A 25,212-nucleotide genomic window follows, 5' to 3' on the forward strand; every position below is an offset into this window, starting at 1 on the left:
TGCAACTGGAGCAGGTTGCTCACAACCCCAAACAACCTCACCTGGAATGGTGCCAGCCATGGGGCATCTACAGCCTCTCTGGGCAACCTGGGACAGGGTCTCACCACCCTCAGTGTCAAACATTTCTTTCTTCTCTCCACTCTGAATCTCCCTCTTTTAGTTTAAACCATCACCCCATGTCCCATCACAGTAGGCCCTGCTCAAAAGGCTGTCCCCAGCTTTCTGATCAGCCCTTGAAGCACTGAAAGGCTGCCAGAAGTTTTCCCTGGAGCCTTCTCTTCTCCATCCTGAACAAGCCCAACTCTCTCAGCCTGGCCTCACAGCAGAGGGGTTCCATCCCTGCCAGCATTGCTGTGGCCTCCCCTGGCCCTGCTCCAGCAGGTCCCTGTCTGTGCTGTGCTGAGGGCTCCAGAGCTGGTCCCAGCACTGCAGGGGAGGTCTCAGCAGAGCACAGCAGAGGGGCAGAATCCCCTCCCTGCCCCTGCTGCCCACACTGCTGGGGATCAGCCCAGGACAGGCTGGGGTTGGGCTGGCAGCACTCAGTGCCAGCTCATGTCCAGCTTTGTAGTCCCCAGCACCCCCAAGTCCTTCTCCACAGGGCTGCTCTCCAGCCCTGCATCCCCAGCCTGCATTGATACTGGGATTGCCCTGACCCATGTGCAGGACCTTGCACTTTCCTTGTTGAGCCTCATGAAGTTCACCTGGCCCCATTTCTCCAGCTTGCCCAGGTCCCTCTGGATGGATCCTGTCCCTCAGATGTGCCAGCTGCACCACTCAGCTTGGGCTCATCTGCAGCCTTGCTGAGGGTGCACTCAATCCCACTGCCTGTGTTCTGTTCCTGCCTTGGTATCCTTCTCCTCCCTCCCCACCCCGTCTGCTTTGTGTCAAGACATCTCCCTGTGCACTGGTCCCAGTTGAGGTCAGAGAAGGAGCTGTGCCTAGCCAGCAGAGCTCAAGCCATGATTTTATTCCTGCAAACCTCAAAATGTGGCCTCCTTGCTGCTATGGGCTCTCTGTAGGCAGCCAAATATGGGAAGGTGTTCCCACAACTTTTCCCTTGTGTGGGAGTGTTTTTAGCACACCAGAGCAGCACCCTGGTAGGAGTAAATGAGGAGGAGCAAGCAAGAAGAATCAAAGTTGGGTTTAAGCCATCTCAGAAGTGGTGTCAGTGGGCTAGTCTGGATTGCAGCTGCAGCCTCTCACTGAGATCTTGGTGCTGGGTGGCTGTTTGCAAACAAGTGGTGCTCTCTCTCCTGGCTTTCACCCAGGTGTGTGAGGCTTCCTGCACAGGTGGCATCCTCCAGCAAGGGTTGGAGGCAGGGAACTCCTGCATGGAGCTGGGCATGCTGGCTGGAGGCACAAGTGTGCTTCCCAACAGCAGGACACCAGGAGGGGACCACAGCTGCTGAGACAACACCTGGAATACTTTATCCAGTTTTGGGATCCCCAGTTCAAGACAGAGAGAGATCTGTCTGGAGAGTCCAATGGAGAGCTAGCAGGATGACTGGGGGACTGGAACTGTTGTGAAGAAAGGCTTAGAGCCCTGGGGCTGTTTAGGCTGAGAGAGGATCTTATGAATGTCTATAGATACCTGAGGGGTGGGTGCCAAGATGAAGGTGCCAGGCTCCTTACAATGGTGTCCAGTGATAGGACAAGGAACAATGGATATGACCTCAACATGGGGAGAAACTTCTTTGGTGTGAGGGTGCTGGAGCCCTGCAGCAGGCAGCCCAGAGAGGGTGTGGAGTCTCCTTCTGTAGAGGCTTTCAAGACTTAACTGGATGTGTTCCTGTGTGACTTGCCCTAAAAGTGGCCCTGCTTTGGCAGGGATGCTGGACTGGATGAACTCTGGAGGTCTCTTCCAACCCCTAACATTCTGTGACTCTAGGGTTCTAGGAGCAGAGCTGCCAAGAGCATCTTGAATGTGGCAGAAGCAAGTGCAACATCAGACCTTGAAGGGAGCACAGGGGCTGTGCCAGCCCAGCGTGGTGCATCTGTCCCCAGAGAAGTCTGTTCCTGCCTGGGAGGAGCAAGGATCCTGCCTGGGAGGAGCAGGGATCCTGCCTGGGAGGAGCAGGGATCCTCCCAGCTTGTCCTGGGAGAACTGGAGACAAACAACTTGGGGCAGATTGAGATTTGAGATTAGGAAGAAATTCTTTCCAGTGAGAGTGGTGAGACACTGGAACAGGTTGCCCGAGGAGGTTGTGGATGCCCCCTCCCTGGAGGTGTTAGAGACCAGGCTGGATGAGGCCTTGAGCAACCTGGGCTGGTGGAAGGTGTCCCTGCCCATGGCAGGGGGGTTGGAAGCGGATGATCTTTAAGATCCCTTCCAACCCAAACCATGGAAGAGTGGCGTGTCCCCAGCAGCAGAAGGCAGGAACATCAAATATGTTCCTCTTGCTGACTTGCTTTGAACTGTCAGCTGCCACTAGAGCAGCGCACTCAGGGGGCTGTGCAGCTCTCACTGATGCACAGCTAGTGACAGCAGGGAGAGTGTCCCTGCTAATAGGCGACAGAAGGACGCTGCTGCTGTTTCAGTGGCCACGGCTGCAGATGAGGTGTTCTGGAGCTGTGGAGCAGGACCTCCCTGCACTGCTGAGGCCAAGAATATTGCCTGCTCTGATGGGAACAACACTGCCACAAATGCAGGTTTCTTGGAGTGTGAAACTTTCCCTTGTTCCCTAACACCTGATTTTCTTTGACACAAGAAGAGTATCGGGGAAAAAAATCCCCAGCACCTTGCCCTGCACAGGGGGAATTTGTGGTCCTGCTGTAGCACTTCTGCAGCTGTAGGTGAGTGCTGATGCAGCCTAAACAACCATGGAATGATAGAAAATTTTAGGCTGGAAGACACCTTTAAAGCTCATCCAGTCCAACCCCCCTGCAGCCAGCAGGGACATCAGCACCTAGAGCAGGTTGCTCACAGAACCAACCAACCTGACCTGGAATGGTTCCAGGGATGGGGCATCTCCCACCTCTCTGGGCAACCTGGGCTGGCATCTCACCACTCTCAGTGTCAAACATTTGTTCCTTCTCTCCAGCCTGAATCTCCCTCCTTGAGTTTCAAACCATCACCCCTTGTCCTGTCATGACAGGCCCTGCTCAAAAGTCTGAGCAACTCCAACTCTCTCAGCTTGGCCTCACAGCAGAGGGCTTCCAGCCCTGCCAGCATTGCTGTGGCCTCCCCTGGCCCTGCTCCAGCAGGTCCCTGTCTGTGCTGTGCTGAGGACTCCAGAGCTGCCCCAGCACTGCATGGGGGGAGGGGTCTCAGCAGAGCACAGCAGAGGGGCAGAATCCCCTCCCTGCCCCTGCTGCCCACACTGCTGGGGATCAGCCCAGGACAGGCTGGGGCTGGGCTGGCAGCACTCAGTGCCAGCTCATGTCCAGCTCTGTAGTCCCCAGCACCCCCAAGTCCTCCACAGGGCTGCTCTCCAGCCCTGCATCCCCAGCCTGCATTGATACTGAGGGTTGCCATTAAATCAGATCAAATGCCCTCTGTGCAGGCGGTGCCAAGGCTCCCACCCTTTCTGCTTTGCAAGCTGCTTTTGGGTCATTTCTGAAGCTTCCCTGGACCCACAGAACCTTGGCTTTGGGAATCCTCTCATGCCCTCTGCGTGTGTCTGCCTTGTAGTGAGATGCCAGCCTGTGCAGGCTTCTCCTCCAGGGGCTTCAAACCCTTGTGTGTTTCACTTGTTAGCTCCTCCTGCCTACCTGGGACCTCAGCAAACTGCTAATTGTTGTGCAGATGTCATCTTGCAGGCAGGCAGGCAGGCATGAGGTTGTAGGCTTTCAAGAGGCTGTGCTGTCGTTTGCTCCCAGCCTTCTGGGTACACGTGAGCTCTATTTTTATGGGAGTGAAGGTTTTCTTTCAGCCTTGCTTTGTTGGATTTCTTTTCTTCTCTCCTCTATTGCCAGGCTTGCAGGTAGAGTTTTAGGGATGCATCTATTTTTCATTATCCCAGTTTTTGCTGCTTGTTTTATAACTACAGAGCAAAAAAAAAAACCCACCAAGAAAACCAACAACCCAACCCCCCCCCACATCCTGTGTATGAAGCAGCAGTTTGTTGCAAGGTGAGTTGAGGAAAGGGCTGTGTGGGTCTGACACTGAGGTCATAGTATCATAGTATCACTCAGGGTTGGAAGGGACCACAAGGATCATCTAGGTCCAGCCCCCCTGCCATGGGCAGGGACACCCCACACTAGAGCAGGCTGGCCAGAGCCTCATCCAGCCTGGGCTTAAACACCCCCAGGGACGGGGCCTCGACCACCTCCCTGGACAACCCATTCCAGGGCTTCACCACTCTCATGGTGAAGAACTTCCTCCTCACATCCAGCCTGAATCTCCCCACCTCCAGCTTCATTCCATTCCCCCTAGTCCTATCACTACCTGAGATCCTGAGAAGTCCTTCCCCAGCCTTCCTGTAGGCCCCCTTCAGATACTGGAAGGCCACAATTAGGTCACCTCGGAGCCTTCTCTTCTGCAGACTGAACAGTCCCAACTCCTTCAGTCTGTCCTCATAGGAGAGGTGCTCCAGCGAGGGCTGATCGTCCTTGTGGCCCTTCTCTGGACATGTTCCAGCACCTCCACATCCCTCTTGTAATAGGGGCTCCAGAACTGGACACAGTACTCCAGGTGGGGTCTCACCAGGGCTGAGTAGAGGGGGAGGATCACCTCCCTCGACCTGCTGGCCACACTTCTCCTGATACAGCCCAGGATCTGATTGGCTTTGCAGGCTGCAAGTGCAAGTGCAGGTCCTCACTATGGCCTTGGCCAGAAGGGTACTTGGCAGGTCCTTGTCTCAACAACCCCAGGAATGTTCCAGGCTTGGGGCAGGGTGGCTGGAAAGTGCCCAGCAGAAGTGGACCTGGGAGTCTTGGTCATCAGCCAGCTGAGTATGGGCCCAGGTGGCTGTGAAGGCCACCAGCATCCTGGCCAGGATCAGACCACAGCAGTGATGTGTAAATGGCACTGGTGAGGGCACACCTTGAGTACTGGGCTCAGTTTTGGGCCTCTCACTACAAGAAGGACACTGAGGGGCTGGAGCATGTCCGGAGAAGGGCAGTGAAACTGATGAAGGGTCTGGAGAACAGGGCTGGTGAGGAGCCCCTGAGGGAACAGAGGTCTGGTTACAAGGACACTGCTGAAGGGGGGACTGCCTTTTGGCTCTCTGCAACTCCCTGAAAGGAGGTTGGAGCCAAGTGGGGGCTGGTCTCTTTTCCCAAGAAACAAGAGATAGGATGAGAGGAAATGGCTTCAAGTTGCACCAGGGGAGGTTTAGGTTGGGTATTAGAAGAAACCTCTTGACTGAAAGGGCTCTCAAAGACTGAAATAGACTGCCTAGGGAGGTGGTTGAATCCCCATGTCTGGAGGTGTTTTAAAAGGGCAGAGATGTGGTGCTGAGGGACACAGTTGCACCAGCCTTGGTAGAGTTTAGATGGTGGTTGTGTACAGTGATCTTCAGAGTCTTTTCCAACCTAAACAGCTCTATCATTCTGTGATCTTTTGGGAGCTAAGGGGGTTTGAGCCCAGAAATTCTGCTGTGGCTTTTCCAGAACCTGGGTGTTGGTCATAAACTGGTTGCACTTGCCAGTGCCCCAAGAGAGGACAGGATTTGGCCACAGGTTGTCTTTGCCTGCCTTCTGAAAGCAGATGCTTTTTCTTCTGCTCTGTAGATTGATTTGGGCATGTGGGTCCTCAAGGTGGTTCTCTGACTCTTTAGGTAAGTGGAGACACAGAAGGAGGAAGAGCAGCAGGTCAGAAATGCAAGGTGGTGCTTTCATGCAGGGTGTGAGTTAAGCAGGGGGAGTCATTGCTGAGGGGAGCTGTGGGTGTCAAGAGCCCAGATTTGCCCCAAAAGCAATTAATGGGGAACCCCAGATCTGCTTGATCTGGATTGAAGCTCGAAGCTAAGAATCACAGAATCACCAAGGTTGGAAAAAGACCTCAAAGATCATCAAGTCCAACCTGTCACCACAGACCTCATGACTAAACCAAGGCACCAAATGCCACGTCCAGTCCCCTCTTGAACACCTCCAGGGATGGGGACTCCACCACCTCCCTGGGCAGCACATTCTGATAGCTAACAACTCTCTCAGTGAAGAACTTCCTCCTCATCTCCAGCCTAAACTTCCCCTGGCGCAGCTTGAGACTGTGTCCCCTTGTTCTGGTGCTGGTTGCTTGAGAGAAGAAACCAACCCCCTCCAGGCTACAGCCACCCTTCAGGTAGAAGCTGCTTTTCAGGCAGACCCTGGGTCAAGAGATTTTAGAAGCTGCAGAAGAGTATCAGATTTATAACTGGTTTTGCTCCTTGCTCTGCTGCTTTTTCCTAGAAGTCCACCTCTGACCAGCCTGATGTGGTATTTTGCCTTTTCAGTTTTGCTACAGCAAAAACCAAGCAGGAAGAGGAAGAAGTAGAAGTAGTTGGCGTCTTCTTTCCAGTATGAGGTGATAGAATGAGAGGAAATGGCCTGAAGCTGTGCCAGGGGAGGTTTAGGCTGGGGATTAGGAAGAATTTCTTTGCTGGGAGAGTGGTCAGGCACTGGAACAGGCTGCCCAGGGAGGTGGTGGAGCCACCATCCCTGGAGGTGTTCAAGAAACCTGTGGCTATAGCACTTGGGGATGTGGTTTGATGGCTTTTCCAACCAAAACAATTCTGTGATTGTAAGTAACAGAGTGGGGAGACAAAATAGCAGGAAAGGGGTGGGAGGTGAGGGCTGCCCTTCCTCCCTGTCCCCAAAGTCAACTGAGGGAAGAGGGCTTTTGGTGGCAGGAGCTGTTGTTGGGTGTGCCTGTGAGGATGTTTTTTGCTTTGTGGAATAGAAGATGGTTGCTTCATGGAAGGGAAGAAACAAAATCTGTGAGATGATGGACAACAGAGACAGAAAGGAGGATATTTAGAACTTGCATGTATGGGAGGAGATCCTTTAAAACCTGGAGAGGAGTAGGAGCAGGCTTGATGGCGGGATGAGTAATGGAGGAGTGTTTGAACGGAACTAATCAGTCCCATCTTCTTTCAAAGGACCTCATTTGGTTTAATTTAGCAGCGTGTAAATTTAGAGCCAATCAAAGGAAACACTTCTCCAGGCTGTGTGCTGGCAGGCTGCTCCATTCCCTGCCCCAGCAGAGAGCTCAGTGCTGGAGGTGGGTTTCAGGGCTGGTGTGGTGAGGCAGCAGGGGCAGATGTGCGCCTGAGCCTGGTTCCAGCAGCGCTGGTGGGAATACCAGCTCCACATGGGGCAGCTGACAGCCACCAGAGCAGCACCCTGCTCTTTTCTCCCCTCTCTTGGTCACTAGGTGGTCTGTGCTGGGTCAGGGTGGCTGTGTGACATGGGACTGCTTCGTGGTTTTCTGCAGGCACAGGCAGAGCTGGCTCCTGTACTCTTGGGTCAGAGGAGGTGGTGCTGTGAGGAGCAGGGAAAGCCTTGTACTGTAGGAACCACCACCTAACCCAAGCTTGTTCACCTCTGCAAATGTTGCTTTCCTAAAAATACCTACATGTGGATTTGGAGAAAACCCTCATCACACAACCCCAGAATCCCAGCGGGGTGGGGCTTGGAAGGGACCTCTGGGGATCACAGGATCACCAAGGTTGGAAGAGACCTCAAAGATCATCGAGTCCAACCTGTCACCACAGACCTCATGACTAGACCATGGCACCAAGTGCCACATCCAATCCCCTCTCCCAGGCAGCCAGTACCAGAACAAGAGGACACAGTCTCAGACTGTTCCAGGAAAGGTTCAGGCTGGAGGTTAGGAGGAAGTTTTACACAGAGAGAGTGATTGCCCATTGGAATGGGCTGCCCGGGGAGGTGGTGGAGTCACCATTGCTGGAGGTGTTCAGGAGGAGACTTGATGGGGTGCTTGGTGCCATGGGTTAGTTGTTTAGGTGGGTTGGATTGGTTGAAGGGTTGGACACGATGATCTTGAAGGTCTCTTCCAACCTGGTTTGGTTTATTCTAAATGACATGTTTGTTTATTCTAAATGACCTCCAGGGATGGTGACTCCACCACCTCCCTGGGCAGCACATTCCAATAATGAATGACTTTCTCAGAGAAGAACTTTCTCCTCACCTCCAGCCTAAACTTCCCCTGGTGCAGCTTGAGACTGTGTCCTCTTGTTCTGGTGCTGCTTACTAGAGAGAACAGACCAACTCCCTCCTGGCTACAACCACCCTTCAGGTAGTTGTAGAGGGCAATGAGGTCTCCCCTGAGCCTCCCCTTCTCCAGGCTAAACAACCCCAGCTCCCTCAGCCTCTCCTCACAGGGCTGTGCTCAAGGCCTCTCCCCAGCCTTGTTGCCTTTCTCTGGACATGTTCAAGTGTCTCAGTGTCCTTCTTAAACTGAGGGGCCCAGAACTGGACACAGGACTCAAGGTGTGGCCTAACCAGTGCTGAGTACAGGGGCACAATGACTTCCCTGCTCCTGCTGGCCACACTATTCTTAATGCAGGCCAGGATGCCATTTACCTTCTTGGCCACCTGGGCACACTGCTGGCTCTCCCTTTCTTAAGCAGGGCACCCACAGCAGCTTCCCCAGGAGCACAATCCCAGTAGCCAAGTGGCTCTGGAACCTCTCCAGAGGAGGAGACTCCACAACCTCTGTGGGCAGCCTGCTCCAGACCTCCAGCACCCTCACAACAAAGAATTTTCTCCTCCTCTTCAGGTGGAACCTCCTGGGTTCCAGTTTGTGCCCATTGCCCCTTGTCCTCCCACTGGGCACCACTGACAGGAGCCTGGCCCCATTCTTTTGCCCCCCACCCCCTGTAGCTCTTGCTGAGCATTGATCAGATCCCCTCTCAGGCTGCTTTTCTCATTCTCTTCCCTCAGTGGCTGTAGTAGATCTGTTTAATGTGAATTACCACAGCCTCCTCTGTGCTTGAAAGGAGGCGCAGACGTAAGAAGCCTTCACAGGCTCGTGCTGATCTCTGTTTTTCCCCGGTGCTGTCATCCATGGCACTAACGCAGGGATTTTAAACCAGACTTGCAGCTATCTTCATATTTTCCAGGGGAGGTATCAGCCCCTGCAGGGTCAATAGAAGCTGCTTTGTCATTACCTGTCACAAACTCCATTAGCAGTTAAAATCCAACCCCCCCTGCTATCTGCTGTGCGCTAACACCTCCAGCTGTTCTCTGTCCCGCAGTGTCACACCCCTGAACCCCTGCTGTGTTGCAAAACATCACAGAGAGGCTGCTGAAACTTGTGAAAACATGGACTCAGAGATTGTTGGCTTTGTTTTCCTTTGCATTTCAGGCTGGTGGCGATGTCTCACTGGGCTGGACTCCCCTCTGCTGCTGCCAAAGTCAACCTGCTGCTCTTGGTGGTTGCTGTGCTGTTTTCCTGGTCAAGCCTGAGTGACAGAGTTCCTGTAAGTGTTGGCTACCCTGGCCAGGAGCTGTGCTCACAAACAGCTGTCCAGCCACTGAGTCCCTGGTGGGGACAGGCTTACCTGATCCTTCTGTAGGGCCAAGCAGGGTGTAGCAGAGGTTGGTGAATCACCTCCCCTCCACAGTGGGTCTCCAATGAGAACATCTCAGAAGGGTTTGTTTCTCCAGACTGCTTGCTGCACCCCAGGAAATCAGCAATATGCTTGATGTGGAGGCTTTGCAACGGGGACAGTGCAACTCAGGCAGCTCTGGCTTGCTAGGTGCCACTTTTTCTATTTGGAGTTGTCACATGTTCCCCCCAAGGCAAGAGCAATGCTAATTATGTGGTCTAGTAGCAAAAAAGAGGGGAAGAGCTGTCCTCAATTAGGTTCCTCTGCTGAGTCATTGGAAGTGAGTCAGGCTTAGAAGAGCATCCTCTCAGGTCCTGGTGTCCCACGTGATGGATTTTGCTACTAGCAGTGTTACTCTGAAGTGGCAGCTGAGCTGAGTGGATGCTCCTTGGCCCTTTCCAAACAGGTGTGCACAACTCCCCTGGCTTGGGTTCTGCTGCCGAGCCCCAGGTGCCAGACCCTCCTAGATCAGTAGGTTCATGGGATCCCAGACTGGTTTGTGTGGGAAGAGGCCTTTAAAGCTCAGCTGCTCCAAGCCCCTTGCAATCAGCAGGGACATCTGTAACCTGAGCAGTTGCTCACAGCCCCAAACCACCTGGCCTGCAATGGTTCCATGCATGGGGCATCTCCCACCTCTCTGGGCAACCTGGGACAGGGTCTCACCACCCTCAGTCTAAAATATTTCTTCCTTCTATGTGGTCTAGATTTCTCTCTTTTAGTTTAAACTATCACCCCTTTGTCCTGCCACAACAGGCCCTGCTCAGAAGTCTGTCCCCATTTTTCTTCTAGGCCCCTTTAAGTCCTGAAAGGCCACCAGAAGGTCTCCATGGAGCCTACTCTTCACCAGACTGAACAGCCACAAACCTGGGGCCCACCTGGGGTCCTGTAATGATGAGATGATTTATATTTATTGCAGAGAGGGGTGGGAGGAGGCTGGAGATAGAGCACAGTCATCCCAGCTGGAGAGCAAGCACTGAGATAGGCATCCAGTGATAGGTGCCTGAGTTGGCAGGCACCCTGAAGCTGAGGTTCAGGCAGGATTAATGAAGTGGGTTGTTAGCTCTGCCCATGGCAGGAAGGTTGGAGGAGATGATCTCTAAGGCCCTTCCAACCTGAGCCATTCTATGATGATCCTGATTCTGCTGCTCTGCTCTGCTCTTGTAAGAACCCACCTGGAGCACTGTGTCCAGCTCTGGAACCCCCAAAACAAGAAGGACATGGACCTGTTGGAGTGGGTCCAGAGGAAGCCACAAAGGTGATCAGAGGGCTGGAGCCACCTCCCTTATAGGGACAAGCTGAGAGAGTTGGGTTGTTTAGCCTGGAGAGGAAAAGGCTCCAGGGAGACCTTAGAGCAGCTTTCCAGTACCTGAAGGCACCACAGGAGAGCTGGCGGTGGGGGGGGACACTTTTTGTAAGGGCTGAGAGTGACAGGATGAGGGACAATGGTTTGAAACTGGAGCAGGGTAGATTTAGGATGAACATTAGAAAAAAAATTCTTTACTGTGAGGGTGGTGAGATACTGGAACAGGTTGCCCAGAGGAGTTGTGGCTGCCTCATCCCTGGAGGTGTTAGAGACCAGGTTCGATGAAGCCTTGACCGGCCTAATCTAATGAGAGGTGCCTCTGTCCATGTCTGGGGGTGTGGAACTGGATGATTTTCAAGGTCCTTTCCATCTCAAGCCATTCTATGATTCACCTTTTCCTGCACTGCCCTGCAGCAGCTCTGTGGTGGCCACATCCCTCCTTTACTGCACACAGACCTCAGGTTGTCTCTCAGCCTCCCCACTGAGGCTTTGCAGCCTGCTGCAGTTGATTTCAGGCTGCTAAAGCCAGGAGGCTTTTTGCCTGTAAGGAAATGCTCATTGTTCTTTGGAAAACAGCTTGCTTTCTACTGTTTTAATTATGAAAACAAGCCAAAACCCAACAAATAACCCACCAAAAAAAAAGGATTCTGCCTAATTTCTGCATCAGTGAAGAATCACTTTTTATTTTTGCCATAAATACTGATGAAAATGGAGGGTAGCAAAGGAGCTGGGAGGCCAAGCAGAGGCAGAAACGTTGTAATGAAGCAAGTCACATCCTTTTATCCTTACTGCACACTTAGAGCTGGTAAACATCAGCCATCACCATTATGTGTTTTAACAGATACAACACTGGGAGGCCTGTTGGTAAATTTACAATGCCTTGTATCCTTAAGCTGTGCTTGGATAATAATATAGTGGCATAAATAAGCTAAGTAATAACTGCTCTGACTCATTTATTTTAGTCCTGTTGGTGTCTTGGCTCAGAAAATGTTACCATTGATTTTCATTAGTGGAACCTGGCTTTTGATGCTTCTGATTGGTACTGAGCTTTAACCATTTGTCATCATCTGATCACTTGGAAGGCCCTGATGCACAGGGAAAACAGGAGTGGAGCTCTGCTTCCTGGTCTGTTTCCCAAATGTCAAGCCCCCCTGGCAGATGAAAATCTATGTAGGTTTGTCACCCCTCTTTTGAGTGCTGCCACTGTGGGGGCTAATCCATAGAACCATAGAATGGTTTGGGTTAGAAGGGACCTCCAAATGTCATCCACTCCAACCCCACCCCCAACTACCAGCAGGGACATCCTCCACTAGATCAGGTTGCTCAGGGCCTTGTTGAGCCTCACCTTGAATGTCTCCAGGGCTGGGGCCTCAACTACCTCCCTGGGCAACCTGTTGCAGTGTTCCACCACCCTCATGGTAAAGAACTTGATCCTAACATCCAATGTAAACCTGCTCTTCTCTCATTTCAAACCATAGTCCCTCATCCTGTCCCTGCAGGCCTTTGTAAACAGCCCCTCTGCACCCTTCTTGTAACCCCTTTCAGGTACTGCAAGTCTGCTTTAAGGTCTCCCTGGAGCCTTCTCTTTTCCAAGCTGAACAACCCAAGCTCCCTCAGCCTGTCCTCGCAGCAGAGGTGCTCCAGCCTCCTGATCATCTTTGTGGCCCTCCTCTGGACCCACTCCATCAGGTCTATGTCCTTCCTGTGCATGTTGTGCTCAGGCTGGCATTCCTCTTGCTCAGAAAGCCTCTCCTAGGCTGGCTAATGGATCTTTACATGCAAAGCACCCAGGTTCTGCCAGAAAATACAGGGAGGTTTTTGTGCCAAGAGGTGGAAGAGGTGGAGGCAGAACACGGTCTGAAACTTCCACTTAACCTTTTAATTGACTTTTTTTTTCCCCTCCAGTTTTTTTCCCCCCTCTGTGAAAACTGTTCTAAGGATTAATATCAAAGCACTTCCTGAAGTGAGCTGTAACTCTTATTCTAATTGCCCCCACTTAGGAATAATCTTTCCCTGGTTATTTGAAGTTATTCGGCGGTGTCGTCCTTGGCGATATCAGGAGCTGATAATGGTCCCTGCTATGGAAGCTGAGCTGGCTGGGGCCAGCTTATCTGTGCCTATGAAAACCAGCACAGCAAAGCCCTGCTTGCAGAGCACTTAATAGCCTGGGGTGAGATAGTACCAGGTCGTTACTTGCTGCGTGCTCTCCATAATTTTACCCCTTGCGGTTCTGCCTGACTCCCACCAGCTCCCCAGGGAGCTTTTCCAGTCCACCACGAGGTTTCCCTCACAGCAAGAAATTATTTTACCCCCTGCTTTTCATCCTTCTTTTTGGTGGTTTTTTTTTTCCCTCCCCACACATTCACAGATTGCATCAGGTTGGAACCGACCTTCAGAGGTTATCATGTTCAACTCCCCTGCAGGCAGCAGGGACATCTCCAACTAGATCAGGCTGCACAGCGCCACGTTGAGTCTGATCTTGAATGTCTGCAGGGATGGGGCCTCCACCACATTCCTGGGCAACCTGTCCCAGTGTCTCACCACCCTCATGGTGCAGAACTTCCTCCTGATACCCAGCCTAAATCTCCCCTGCTGCACTCTCAAACCATTGTCCCTCATCCTATACCCACAGGCCATTCTAAACAGTCCCTCCCCAGCCTTCCTGTAGATTCCCTTCAGACACCAAAATGCAGCTCTAAGCTCTCCCCGGAGCTTTCTCTTCTGCAGGCTGAGCAGCCCCAATTTTTCCCTCTGTGTAACGTTGCACCCCTCATGCCAGCTGATCTACCACACCTCTGCCATCCCCATGCTGCACTTCCTGTGGGGGTGGTGATGGAATTGCTGCCTCATTGTTTTAAAAGCCTGGGAGGACACTGGGAACAGGTGGGGAAAGGGAGGCTCCCGTTTTGAATCCTGTGGGCAAGCCGGTGTGCTTTCCCCGTGTCCTATTTTGGAAGGAGCTGAACTATTTTAGCTGAAATCTTCTCCAAGCCTGAAATAAATGCATTTAAGGGACAAAAAAAGGAAAAAAGAAAAAAAAAAAAAAAAGAAAAGAAATGAGAAAAAAAAAAGACAAGACAAAAAAATAGAAGAAGATAACAAACCCAACAAACCACCCCCCAACGCTTCAGGCCTTCCACTCGTGTGGAAGAAATCCAGCTGAAGGAAAGTTAAAAGTTTGACATATTTTTAGGCAAGGGAAAATAGGGTCTGCCAGTGTTACACAACCCTGAGAACAGCCAGGGCTCCTGCCTCTGCCATAGGTGAGGCCCTCGCTTTTTAAACCTCCAGGAGCAGGGAAAGGAGCGGCAAGTGCTTTGTTCAGCACAAACGTCTCGCTAGTTATGCATCTTTAACCTTTAATACTGCTTTAAGTCTAAATTTAACCATGTGGAAAGAAGCTTGGATGTCACCAAAAAAAAAACCCCAAAAATCCCCACCCCACAACCCAAAAAAAAACCCTTGCAAAAAAAAAAACCCAACCCAACCCCACAAACCCCCAACCCAAACCAATGATAATCAAATGCTCTCTGCTGGCGAGGGAGAAAAATCTTGTGTTTTCAGCTGGCAGTAAATCGTTACCCAGCTGCAATTGCTAATGAGCTGAATCTCTTCTCTCCAAAAGGAGTTTGCCCTGACAAAAATAGAAGAGAGCGACCTCAAAGATGACAGTGGGAAAGAGCCTCTGACAGAAGATGATGCTGATCCTGAGGACCTGGAAGTGTTTTACCCCACACACCAGTGGCAAACCCTCCGCCCAGGTAACTTGCTGCTGGCTAATTATAGCCTCCCGCTGAACCCCCACCTGTCAGTGCTGCCAGGAGCCTCACAGGGCTCTGAGTCCCTCTTTGTTCCCATGACAGTCAGCTCCTCTGCTGCTGTGCAGCCAGAGAGGTGTGGGCCCGGCACCCCAGCAGAGGGGCAGGAGGCTGTCACCGAGCTGACCAGCCATGGGAGCGGCGCTAAAGTGCCTTGAGTTCACTGAAGCCGGGCGAGGGGGCTGCCACTCGGCTTGTGGGTGGTGATGTGGACTTGGAGTGCTGCTGGGTGAGAAACTCAATATGAGCCACCAGTATGCACTTGCAGCCCAGAAAGTCATCCAGATCCTGGGCTGCATCAAGAGAAGTGTGGCCAGCAGGGTGAGGGAGGTGATTCTCCCCTGTCTGCATGGCTCTGGTGAGACCCCACCTGGAGCTCTGTGTCCAGTTCTGGAGCCTCTAGTACAGGAAGGATCTGGAGGTGCTGGAAGGTGTCCAGAGAAGGGCCACAAGGATGAGCAGAGGACTGGAGCTCCTCTCCTATGGAGACAGACTGAGAGAACTGGGGCTGTTCAGTCTGGAGAAGAGAAGGCTTCAAGGAGACCTTCTTGTGGCCTCCCAGTATCTGAAGGAGGCTCCAAGAAAGCTGGGGAGGGACTTTTTAGGGTGTCAGGGAGTGATAGGACTGGGGGGGATGGAGCAAAACTGGAAATGGGTAGATTCAGATTGGATGTTAGGAAGAAATTCTTCACCATGGGGATGGTGAGACACTGGCAGAGGTTGCCCAGGGAGGTGGTGGCAGCCTCATCCCTGGAGGCTTTTAAGGGCAGGCTGGATGTGGCTGGGAGCAACCTTCTGTAGTGTGAGGTGTCCCGGCCCATGGCAGGGGGGGTGGGACAGGCTGATCCTTGAGGACCCTTCCAACCCTAACGAACCTATGATTCTATGTGTCTCTGTCACTAGCTCAGGAGCCCTTTCATTCTTTGTAGGCTTGCAAGGGACAGCTTCTCTCAGGTTTGGTGGCACATAGGGTCCCAGCTCTACCATGCTCCAGTGTGGGCTGCTGGAACGCTGCACTGTGGCAGGCTGATTAGGAACCAGCAACGTGATGCCACAAAGCTTTTAACAATGGATTTTCCTGTTCCTTGTCTGTGTCAAATGCAGCCTTTTTATATCCCACCAAAGTGCTCTACCCAGGTTTTGTTTGGTGTCTTTTATTAGATGAGTATGGGACATGTATGGTGAGAAGACAACAAAGGCAAGCTCAAGGTCCTGCACCTGTGTTGGGGCAGTGTCAAGCACAGATACAGGCTGGGTAGAAAGCAGGTCTGAGGAGAAGGACTTGGGGGTGCTGGATGATTAGAAGCTCAGCGTGAACCAGCACCATGTGTTCGCAGCCCAGAATCTATCTGTATCCTGGGCTGATCCCCAGCAGTGTGGGCAGCAGGGGCAGGGAGGGGATTCTGCCCTTCTGCTGCACTCTGCTGAGACCTCCCCTGCAGTGCTGGGGCAGCTCTGGAGTCCTCAGCACAGACAGGGACCTGTTGGAGTAGGACCAGAAGAGGCTGCAAATGTGATTAGAAGACTGGAGCACCTCTCCTACGAAGACAGGCTGAGAGAGTTTGGATTGCTCAGCCTGGAGAAGAGAAGGCTTCAGGGAGACCTTAGAGCAGCCTGCCAGTATCTGAAGGAGGCTACAAGAGAGCCGGGGAGGGACTTTTTGCAAAGGCATGGAGTAAGAGGACAAGGAGTAATGGCTTCTAATGGAAGAAGCTTGACTGAGATTAGACATTAGGAAGAAATTCTTCCCCATTAGGGTGGTGAGGTGCTGGAACAGGTTGCCCAGAGAAGTTGTGGAGGCTCCAAGCCTGGAACTGTTCAAAAGCAGGTGGTGTAGTAGGAGATGTCCCTGCCCATGGCAGTGGGGTTGGAACTAGATAATCTTTAAGGTCCCTTCCAACCCAAACCATTCAGTGATTCTAAGACACAGTAAGCAGGCTGGCTTCACTGCAGAACTGGTGCACTGGGGAAGGCTGTGGAGAGGATAAACCCCTTTAAACACACACCCAGCTGCCTCTGCACACAGCTTTCAGCAATTAGGATGATCAGTAAGCCAGCCTCTGGGGTTTTGAGCAAGGTGTTTAATCCACTTGTGCTTTGGTGTCCTCATGTATATGCAGGTGTAATACCTCCCCACCTCAGAAGGGTGAACTACCTGGTAATTAATTTCTCTAAAGTGCTCTGAATTTAGAAGAGCTTTATCCTGGGCTCAGCATTGTCACTGACTGAATAAATACAGGATACATTTGTCTCAAAGTTTCTGCCAGATACAGCAGAAGGACTTTTCCAAAGGTAAATCTTTGTATAAGGTAAGTGCCTAGCAGAAGCCCCTGCAGTTCCCAGAGCTGCACTGTGTACTGCTCTTGCATTTTGATACCATTATGTATGGCAGGCATGTGCTGGCCCTGCTCAGCATGCAGGCTGGCAGGTCCCCACCACCCTTGATGAAGCAGAATGTGTGTAAAGCTTGCAGTCATTATCAGCAGTGTTGCTGGTTGGGTTCAGAAGCACCTCCTCCATGGCTTGGGTGGCTTGTTCTGCTTCGTTTTTGTAGGAGTTCCACATGCAGCAAGGGGCTTGTGGAGGTGGGGAGCTTGTCACCATTCAGTCACTCTTGTAAAAGGCTTAAGTGGTGACCTGGCTCATTGTCTAGCCCCCAGGGATCCTCATTTCAGACGTGTGCAGTGTTAGAATCATGGAATCATTTGGGTTGGACAAGCCCTTTAAGATCATCCAGTCCATCCATTATCTCACTCTGCCAAGTCTGGTGCTAAACCAAGGCCCTCAGCTCCACATCTCTGCAGCTTTTGTGCACTGTCAGGGATGGAAGTTCAAACCTCTCCCTGGGGAGCCTAGTCCAATGTTTAATAACTCTTTCAATGAAGAAGTTTCTTCTAATATCCAACCTAAGCCTCCCCTGGTGCACTTGAAGCCATTTCCTCTCATCCTATCACTTCCTACATGGAAGAAGAGACCAAACCCCACCTGGCTCCAGCCTCCTTTCAGGGAGCTGTAGAGAGCAGTGAGGTCTCTTCTCAGCCTCCTCTTCTCCAGACTAAGCAACCCCAGTTCCCTCAGCTGCTCCTCACCAGCCCTGTTCTCCAGACCCTACACCAGCTTCATTGCCTTTCCCTGGACCTACTCCAGCCCCTCAATGTCCTTCTTGGAGCAAGTGCCCCAACACTGAACCCACTATTCAAGGTGTAGGTAGAAACATATCAGAAAGAGGAGTCTTCCTTGATCTCCTCCGAGCAGCCTGGTTTTGGGTCTCGTCTGTATGTCTCTGAAGTAAAACCTTGTGTGTGGGCTGTGACTCACTCTTTTAGCTCATGTGTTACCCAAAGCAAGGCTGGGCAACCTTGAGCCCATTCCTGCAGCCTCTAACCTTGAGAAGTTCTCTCTTGCTGGTGCAGTTCTGTGCCGGGGAGGGAGCTAGCCTGCAGAACGAGGGGAGCAGCCAGCGTGGCTGCACCAGGGCTGTGCCTTGCAGTCCTTTAGCAGTGTTTTAGACACCTTGGCAGTGTATCTAATCTTTTGCTGATGGGATTTCACTCCCTCATAGCCGAGCAGAGCCCTAGCTCAGCTGGCTGGTGTCTGCTTAGCACAGTGCTCAAAGGTTTGCTCTCCAGGGTGCCCTCACAGCATCTTCCATTGTATCCCTGCAGCAAACAGTCACAGTCTCTCCTGGGGAAGCTAATGCTTTGGTTTAAAGCCTGGATCTTCAGTCTTGAGCAGTGGCAGGGAGCTCAGAGCTGTGTTTCCCCCCATCACCCCTCCTGTTTCATCTCATTGCTGCCTGACCCTGCTGTTGCTCACATTACCACGTGTGTTTCCAGTTTTGCTCTGCTCTTCCCCATTCCCTGTTGCATCAAACCATGCTTCCTCCAAGCCTGCAGCGGTGTCATCAGCCTGTAGCCTGTCAAATCCCTTTTACCAAATCCAGCTGTTGTTGTGCAGGTGACACTGCTCTGAGCAGTTGTTCCCTTGCTGCCTGAGGTGCGAGCTGGGACTTCATCAGGTGCTTCCCTGCACACTTCAGGCTGCTGGAGGTAGCTGGATGCAAACACAGAGAGACAGTTCCCCTAAGAGCTCTGCTGCCTGTGGTCTGCAAGTAGGGAGCTCTGTTGTTTCTTCTGCCAACAGCTGGGCAGCTGGTGGGCTGTGGAAAGGTTGGTCAAACTTCTGAGTCCTTTAACTCTTAGTTAGCCGTTGCTGCTGCCTGCCTTAGCTCTGAGTAATGTCCTAGCCAGGTGGCTTAGGCAATAGGATATGTGTGCCTTGGGCTCAGCACTGGGGCCAGTTCTCTGTCACATCTTTTTCAGTGATCTGGACAAGGGGATTGAGGTCACCCTCAGTCAGTTTGCAGATGACACTAAGCTGGGAGGGACTGTTGGTCTGCAAAGGGGGCTGCACAGGCTGGATAGATGGACTGAGGCCAGTGGGATGAGGTACAGCAAGGCCAAGTGCTGGGTCCTGCTCTTGGATCACAACAAGCCATGAATGCTCCAGGCTTAGGGCAGAGTGACTGGGAAGTGCCCAGCAGAGAATGACCTGGGGGTGTTGGTTGACAGACAGCTGAAGATGAGCCAGAGTGTGCTGAGGTGGCCAAGGCGGCCACCAGCACCCTGGCCTGGATCTGGGACAGTGTGGCCAGCAGGAGCAGGGCAGTGATCGTGCTGCTGGACTGGGCACTGGTGAGGCCACACCTTCAGTATTGGTGCAGTTTTGGGCCCCTCACCCCAAGCAGGATATTGAGAGGCTGGAGCGTGTCCAGAGAAGGGCAATGAAGCTGGTGAAGGGTCTGGAGAACAGGGCTGTTGAGGAGCAGCTGAGGGAACTAGGAGTGTTCAGTCTGGAGAAGAGGAGGCTGAGGGGAGACCTCATTGCTCTCTACAGCTGCCTGAAAGGAGGCTGTAGTGAAGTGGGGGACTGGTCTCTTCTCCCAAGTCTTCCAACCTAAACATTGCTATGGTTCTATAGTAGCCTTGTGAGTCAGAAGCTCTCTGGAGAAGCATAGCAGAGGTGACTTGCTTTTGGTGCTGCCTACCTTAAGCTCTGCTGAGTGTGTGGAGCTGAGTCTGTCAGCAGAAACACCCTGCTGCTTTTAAAGGGGGTCTTCCTTGATGCTTGATCTTTGTAGGTTGCAGAGATGAACAGAGAGATTGGATGGGGCTGGTGATCTTCTCTGTCAATGTGACAGTGTTTTGGAGTTTCTGTATAAGGAACATGTTTTCCATGTGTCCAGGTGACCTCAAATCTGCCATGCAACATCCTACAGCATCAGAATGATTAATTTTCCTGGAATTACCTACTTTTGTTATTTGGGCTCCTTGCTTCCCTCTGTTTTCCTGATGATGATGGAAGCTTGGATTGCTCTGACCATCTGCTCACATCACTGACCAGCAGATTTCCCACCCAACATTAGGGTCTGAGGTGACTCCTCTGGGAAAACGTTGCTGTGAAGATTAAAAACAAGGAGATAAGAGACAAGGGAAGGCAAAAGGCAGTGAATCATCTCCTCCTCATCAGCCCAGTGCCTCTGCAAGATGGGCTCTCTGTTCACCTCCCTGGCAGCTCCCTGCCAGGCAGAAACTGGCTGGCAGGTGTCTCAGCTGACACTTTGAAGCTGGTAGTTAATGTGTCCACTGTTCAAGCAGGACCCTCATCTGCCCAAAACAGCAAACCATGTCCAGCCTGCTCCGCAGGCTTCCCGTTTGAGAGGAGCCAGCAGTGGGGCACAGAAAGGCTGCCTTTGGTCTGGTGCAGCTCCCTGCAGCCCAGAGAAGCAGAGCAACACTGGTGATGGAGAGGTGGCAGTGCTGGATCTCTCTCAGGTTTGCAGAGCGTGTCTGAGGAGCCAGCTCTGCTGGCCTGCAGCTCTAGCTGTGGTGACACTTGCCGAGCTCCGTGCTGGGAGCTGCAGTCACTCGGTAGCAATTGTGCTGCTCAGAATCATTTTCCCAAGTGCCTAATTATATTGCAGTTTAAAAATAAGAAGCCATGACTGCTGCTGTTGATCAAACTGCCAGAGTGAAGCTGCTGTGAGCATGCTCCTGTTGCTGCTTCTGCAAGGATGAAACCATCTCATGTTCAGTAGGGAGCCGATGACACCTTGCTTAGCATTTACATATCCCTGACTGCAGCTTCCACTCATCCTGGGGCTGCTTTCTCTGCTGGAAGCTATCTTTGCTGTTCATACTTGTCTCAGGTCTTCCCCTGTCATGTTTACTCCCCAGACAAGGTTTTCCAGCTATGGAAACACAGTTCTCAGAGAAAGCATTCACACCAGAGAGGTAATTTCAGAAGGTGCTTTGAAGGACTTGCTGTGGTTTTGGAGAGAAGAGGACTCGGGGTGGGGAATAACTTGATCAGCTTTTGTGTCCAGTCTTTGTTTTTCAAGGGCTTTCAGTGATTGAGTGAGCCAGCACTGCTCTAAGCCAAGAGGTTTTTTAAGCTGGGAGGAGAAGGTTGTGTCAGGAGGGATCCCTTTGGCTCAGGAGTTGTGTGCCAGGGCCTGTCCCACAGTCTGTGTGGGTGATGTGGTGGCTGGCAGCACTTCCCTGCACCTTGTTGGTGGCTATCTTGCTCCTGCTGTTCACCACGATGCCCTGAGCTGCACCAGCTCCTGCTAATTGCTTTGCTGAATTAATGAATCTGTGAATTGGCTTCTTGGTGACCTAGACCTGACCCAAGCAGGTGTGTGCTGGGCTCTGAAATCTTTCTGTCAGCAGAGTGGAGGGGAGGGCTGTGAAAGAAGGGTGTGAAAGCACCAGGGTGTGCTGGGTTGTGTGTGTGTGATCCAGGAAACAGGAGCCTCATCAGCTCAGCACAGATTTGCATGAAGAGGGAAGGCAAATGGGATTTGAACCCCTTTATCTATACCAGAGCAAATGCTTCTTTTCCAGGGTTTTTTGAATGAAAGATCTGGTTACTGATGGGTGGGGGCGGGAAATCTGTTGTTATAATCTTCTCTGGCCAGCAGCAGGGAGAGCCACAGGGTGATTACAGTAGGTAGGAAAGCCCAGGCAGTCTGCAGAGTGGTTGCAAATGTCCAGTGCTTGGAGGCAGAGTTATGGTCACCAGTAGCTCTGCCTCTGCTTGTTTTCCACCTGCCCTCTTGCACAGGAAGCTTCTGATACCGTAAACACATCTTGAGGCTGTCCTCCTTTTCATTACCAGGTGCCTTCATGCTCTCCTCTCTGGCCTTCCCCAGACCTCTGGGCTTTTCTTGACTTCTCACCTTCACATCACAGGATGCATCAGCTCCATAACACCTCTTTGGGCTTAATTCCTCCTTACACTCAAAGTCTTCTCTGGCAAAAGAGCCAGGGCTGAGGCCCCATGTGCCACTTTTGGCTCTGGTGAGGGGCACTGGAGGCAGATGTGTCAAACAAAGCAAGCTCTCCATCCCTTAGTCCTGATCTGTGGAAGAGGGATCACAGTGTTTCCCTGCCTGTTGTTGTTGAGAGGGCAGGATTGGGACTGATTGAGATGCTCAATCAGTATGGTAGAGAATCACAGAATGCTTTGGGTTGAAAGGAACCTTTAAAGGTCATCTAGTCCAATCCCCCTGCAGTCAGCAGGGACATCTGCAACTACAGCAGGCTGCTCAGAGCCCCAGACAACCTCACCTGGAATAGTTCCACAGCTGGGGCACTCATCACCTATCTGGGCATCCTGGGCCAGGGTCCCACCTTCCTCACCATAAAAAATTTCTCACATGATGAATGTTAGTGGGCTGGCACAACACTGACCTTTTCCAGAAGAGGACAGAGCTGCAGAGCCTGTGTCATTCACACTGAGAAATCACAGAATCACTAAGGTTGGAGAAGACCTCCAAGACCACTGAGTCCAACCCAGCACTGTCAATTCCACCACTAAACCCTGTCCCTAGGTGCCACACCACTGGCAGAGAGCAAGTTTGTTTTTGAAGGGTTTGGGAGGAGGAACAGAGGAAGATTGGTTTGTTGCTTAAGCCTTCAGAGTAACATCCATGTTACAGCCCCTAAAATTAATGGCAAAGTGCTTTTAACCCTAGATGCAATTAGTAATCTGTTGTTCATTTTACATAGCTGTGCTTGGAATATTCTGAAGGCATTCCTCGAGTGGCCAATCCACAGGCTTGTTAAAGGCTGCTGTCTAACCACCCAAACACCTGTAGCCATTTATTCTTCCACAGGGTTGGTTATAAAGCAGTTACACACCTCTAAAAATTGCAGTGGTCTCACTAGTTCACTGTTCTAAGTCTAGCAAGTTGCTAGACATAATTAAAAGCTTCCTATCACCAGATATGATCTGTAAGGTGGTTTTACTGCATTTACTTTCACTGTGTACAAATTCATATTCAAATACCACGCACAGATTAATTGTTAAAGACAGGAATAGCTCACCACTTGAGGCATTACAGCTTCTGAGCAGCAAAGCTCATTTGCACTTTCACTGGAAGGTTTTAGGCCTTTCCTAGCAAGAGGTATTTCATAAACTATATTTTATTTAGATCTTACTTAGCTCTCATCAACAAGTGGAGGTTGTAAATATATTGCCTTGAGTATTCATGACTTAATTATAGTTATAGATTAGTAGATGCATTATAAAGAAAAATAAATCTGCAAGACTTCCTTTTGAATGAGATTATAGCTTAAAGATAGGAAGGGGTACCCAGGTTTCTCTCTTTAGCTGTGCATTGGCTTATTCACATTGTAGTCAAATAATGTCTTTCAAATACCAAATTTAGTAGTCTTACAAGTCTACTACTTACAAAGTCAGTAGACTACAAGTAAACATGCCCCTTAATGAAAGAGCTTTACCTGTGTCTTTTTGTTCACTTTTAGAAGCACAACTTTGTTAGTGCTATTGCACATCTAACAGGTACGGGGTTTAGACATGGATTTTAAGAGGCTCAGGGGAGACCTTGTGGCTCTCTACAACTACCTGAAGGGAGGTTGTAGCCAGGTGGGGGTTGGTCTCTTCTCCCAGGCAACGAGAAACAAAACAAGAGGACACAGTCTCAAGCTGTGTTAGGGGAGGTTTAGGCTGGATGTTAGGAAGAAGTTTTTCACAGGAAGAGTGATTGGCTATTGGAATGTGCTGCCCAGGGAGGTGGTGCAGTCACCATCACTGGAGGTGCTTAAGAGGGAACTGGATGAAGCCCTTGGTGCCATGGTATAGTTGATTAGATGGTGTTGGGTGATAGGTTGGACTTGATGATCTCAAAGGTCTTTTCCAACCTGTCTAATTCTATCCTAATTCTATCCTATCCTGTTTTGTTTTGAACACTTCCAGGGATGGTGCTTCCACCACTTCCCTGGGCAGCCTGTTCCAGGGCTTAGCCACTTTTTTTGATGAAGAAATTTTTTCCAACATCCAACCTAAACCTCCCCTGGCACAACCTGAGGCTGTTTCTTCTCATCCTGTCACTTGTTACCCAGGAGAAAAGACTATGTCAAGATGTGATGTCCTGTCTTACCTAGATGTTACAATACCTGCTTTGTTTGGAAGACACATGACTTGGATAAAGCAGGCAGCAAAGTCTGCTTCCCAAGGATGCTAGGAGGGAAAATATTTTCTTTCTCCCTCTGTTTTCCACACAGCGCTACAAATACAGGCACTCAGTGGTCAGAGACTCAGAGAATGCTTTTTATTGGAAAAGACCTTCCAACTCTTCCAAGGCTGCTGCTAAACCAAGTCCCTCAGCACCACATCCCGGATGGGGATTCGACCACCTCCTTTGGGAGCCTGTTCCAGTGTTTGAGAACTGTTTCAATGAAGAAACTTCTTCTGATCCCCAACCTAAACCTCCCTTGGTGCAACTTGAGGCCATTTGCTCTTGTCCTATCTCTTGTTCCTTGGGAGAAGAGACCAATCCTCATCTCACTGCAGATCTCCTTTCAGGGCGTTGTAGAGAGCAATGAGCTCTCCCCTCAGCCTCCTCTTCTCCAGGATGAACACCCCCAGTTCCCTCAGCTGCTCCTCAACAGCCCTGTTCTCCAGACCCTTCCCCAGCTTTGTTGCCCTTCTCTGGACATGCTCCCACCTCTCAGTGTCCTTTTTGGTGTGAGTGACCCAAAACTGAACCCAGGATTCTAGGTGTGGCCAGTGCTGAGTACCGGGGGACAATCACTGCCCAAGTCCGGATAGAGGAGTATGGGATGAGAACCAGCAGCAAATAACAGAAATTGATAGGACCACCCCTGAAGATGTGCAGTGAAATCTAAAGGGCTCTCACTTGATAAACCACTCTGTGGCTGGAATTGGATGAGTGTAGCACTGCAGTTGGGATGCTCTGCTCTGTAGTGTGTTGTAAATGCAGGAGGTGTCTATATCTGTATTTAAATATTGATAATGTGAGCCCTCAGAACTGTGCAGCTCCTGCTGCTGAATCAGAGAATCACAGAATGGTAGAGGTTGGGAGGGACCTTCAGAGATCATCTAGTCCAACCCCCTCCCAAAGCAGGATCACCTAGGGCAGGCCACATAGGAACACATCTAGGTGGGTTTGGAATCTCCAGAGAAGGAGGCTCCACAACCCCTCTGGGCAGCCTGCTCCAGTGCTTCATCGCCTCACACTAAAGAAGTTTCTCCTCACACTGAGTTGGAA

The 25,212-nt window shown here is 51.2% G+C and overlaps 1 protein-coding gene across 1 annotated transcript in view; it reads left to right on the forward strand.

The window, feature by feature from the left end:
- SIL1 (SIL1 nucleotide exchange factor) overlaps positions 1 to 25,212 on the forward strand; it is a 131,342-nt gene that overhangs the window by 22,175 nt on the left and 83,955 nt on the right. The window contains exons 3-4 of the mRNA XM_068157828.1: positions 9,251 to 9,365; positions 14,423 to 14,558. Of these exons, the coding sequence (XP_068013929.1) occupies positions 9,261 to 9,365; positions 14,423 to 14,558 (241 nt within the window). The 5' untranslated portion in view covers positions 9,251 to 9,260. The remainder of the gene's footprint in view (positions 1 to 9,250; positions 9,366 to 14,422; positions 14,559 to 25,212) is intronic.

The sequence above is a fragment of the Melanerpes formicivorus genome, unplaced genomic scaffold, assembly GCF_026170545.1.
Source record: "Melanerpes formicivorus ecotype bairdi unplaced genomic scaffold, bMelFor1.0.p_v2 SCAF_2, whole genome shotgun sequence".
Lineage (NCBI taxonomy): Eukaryota > Metazoa > Chordata > Aves > Piciformes > Picidae > Melanerpes > Melanerpes formicivorus.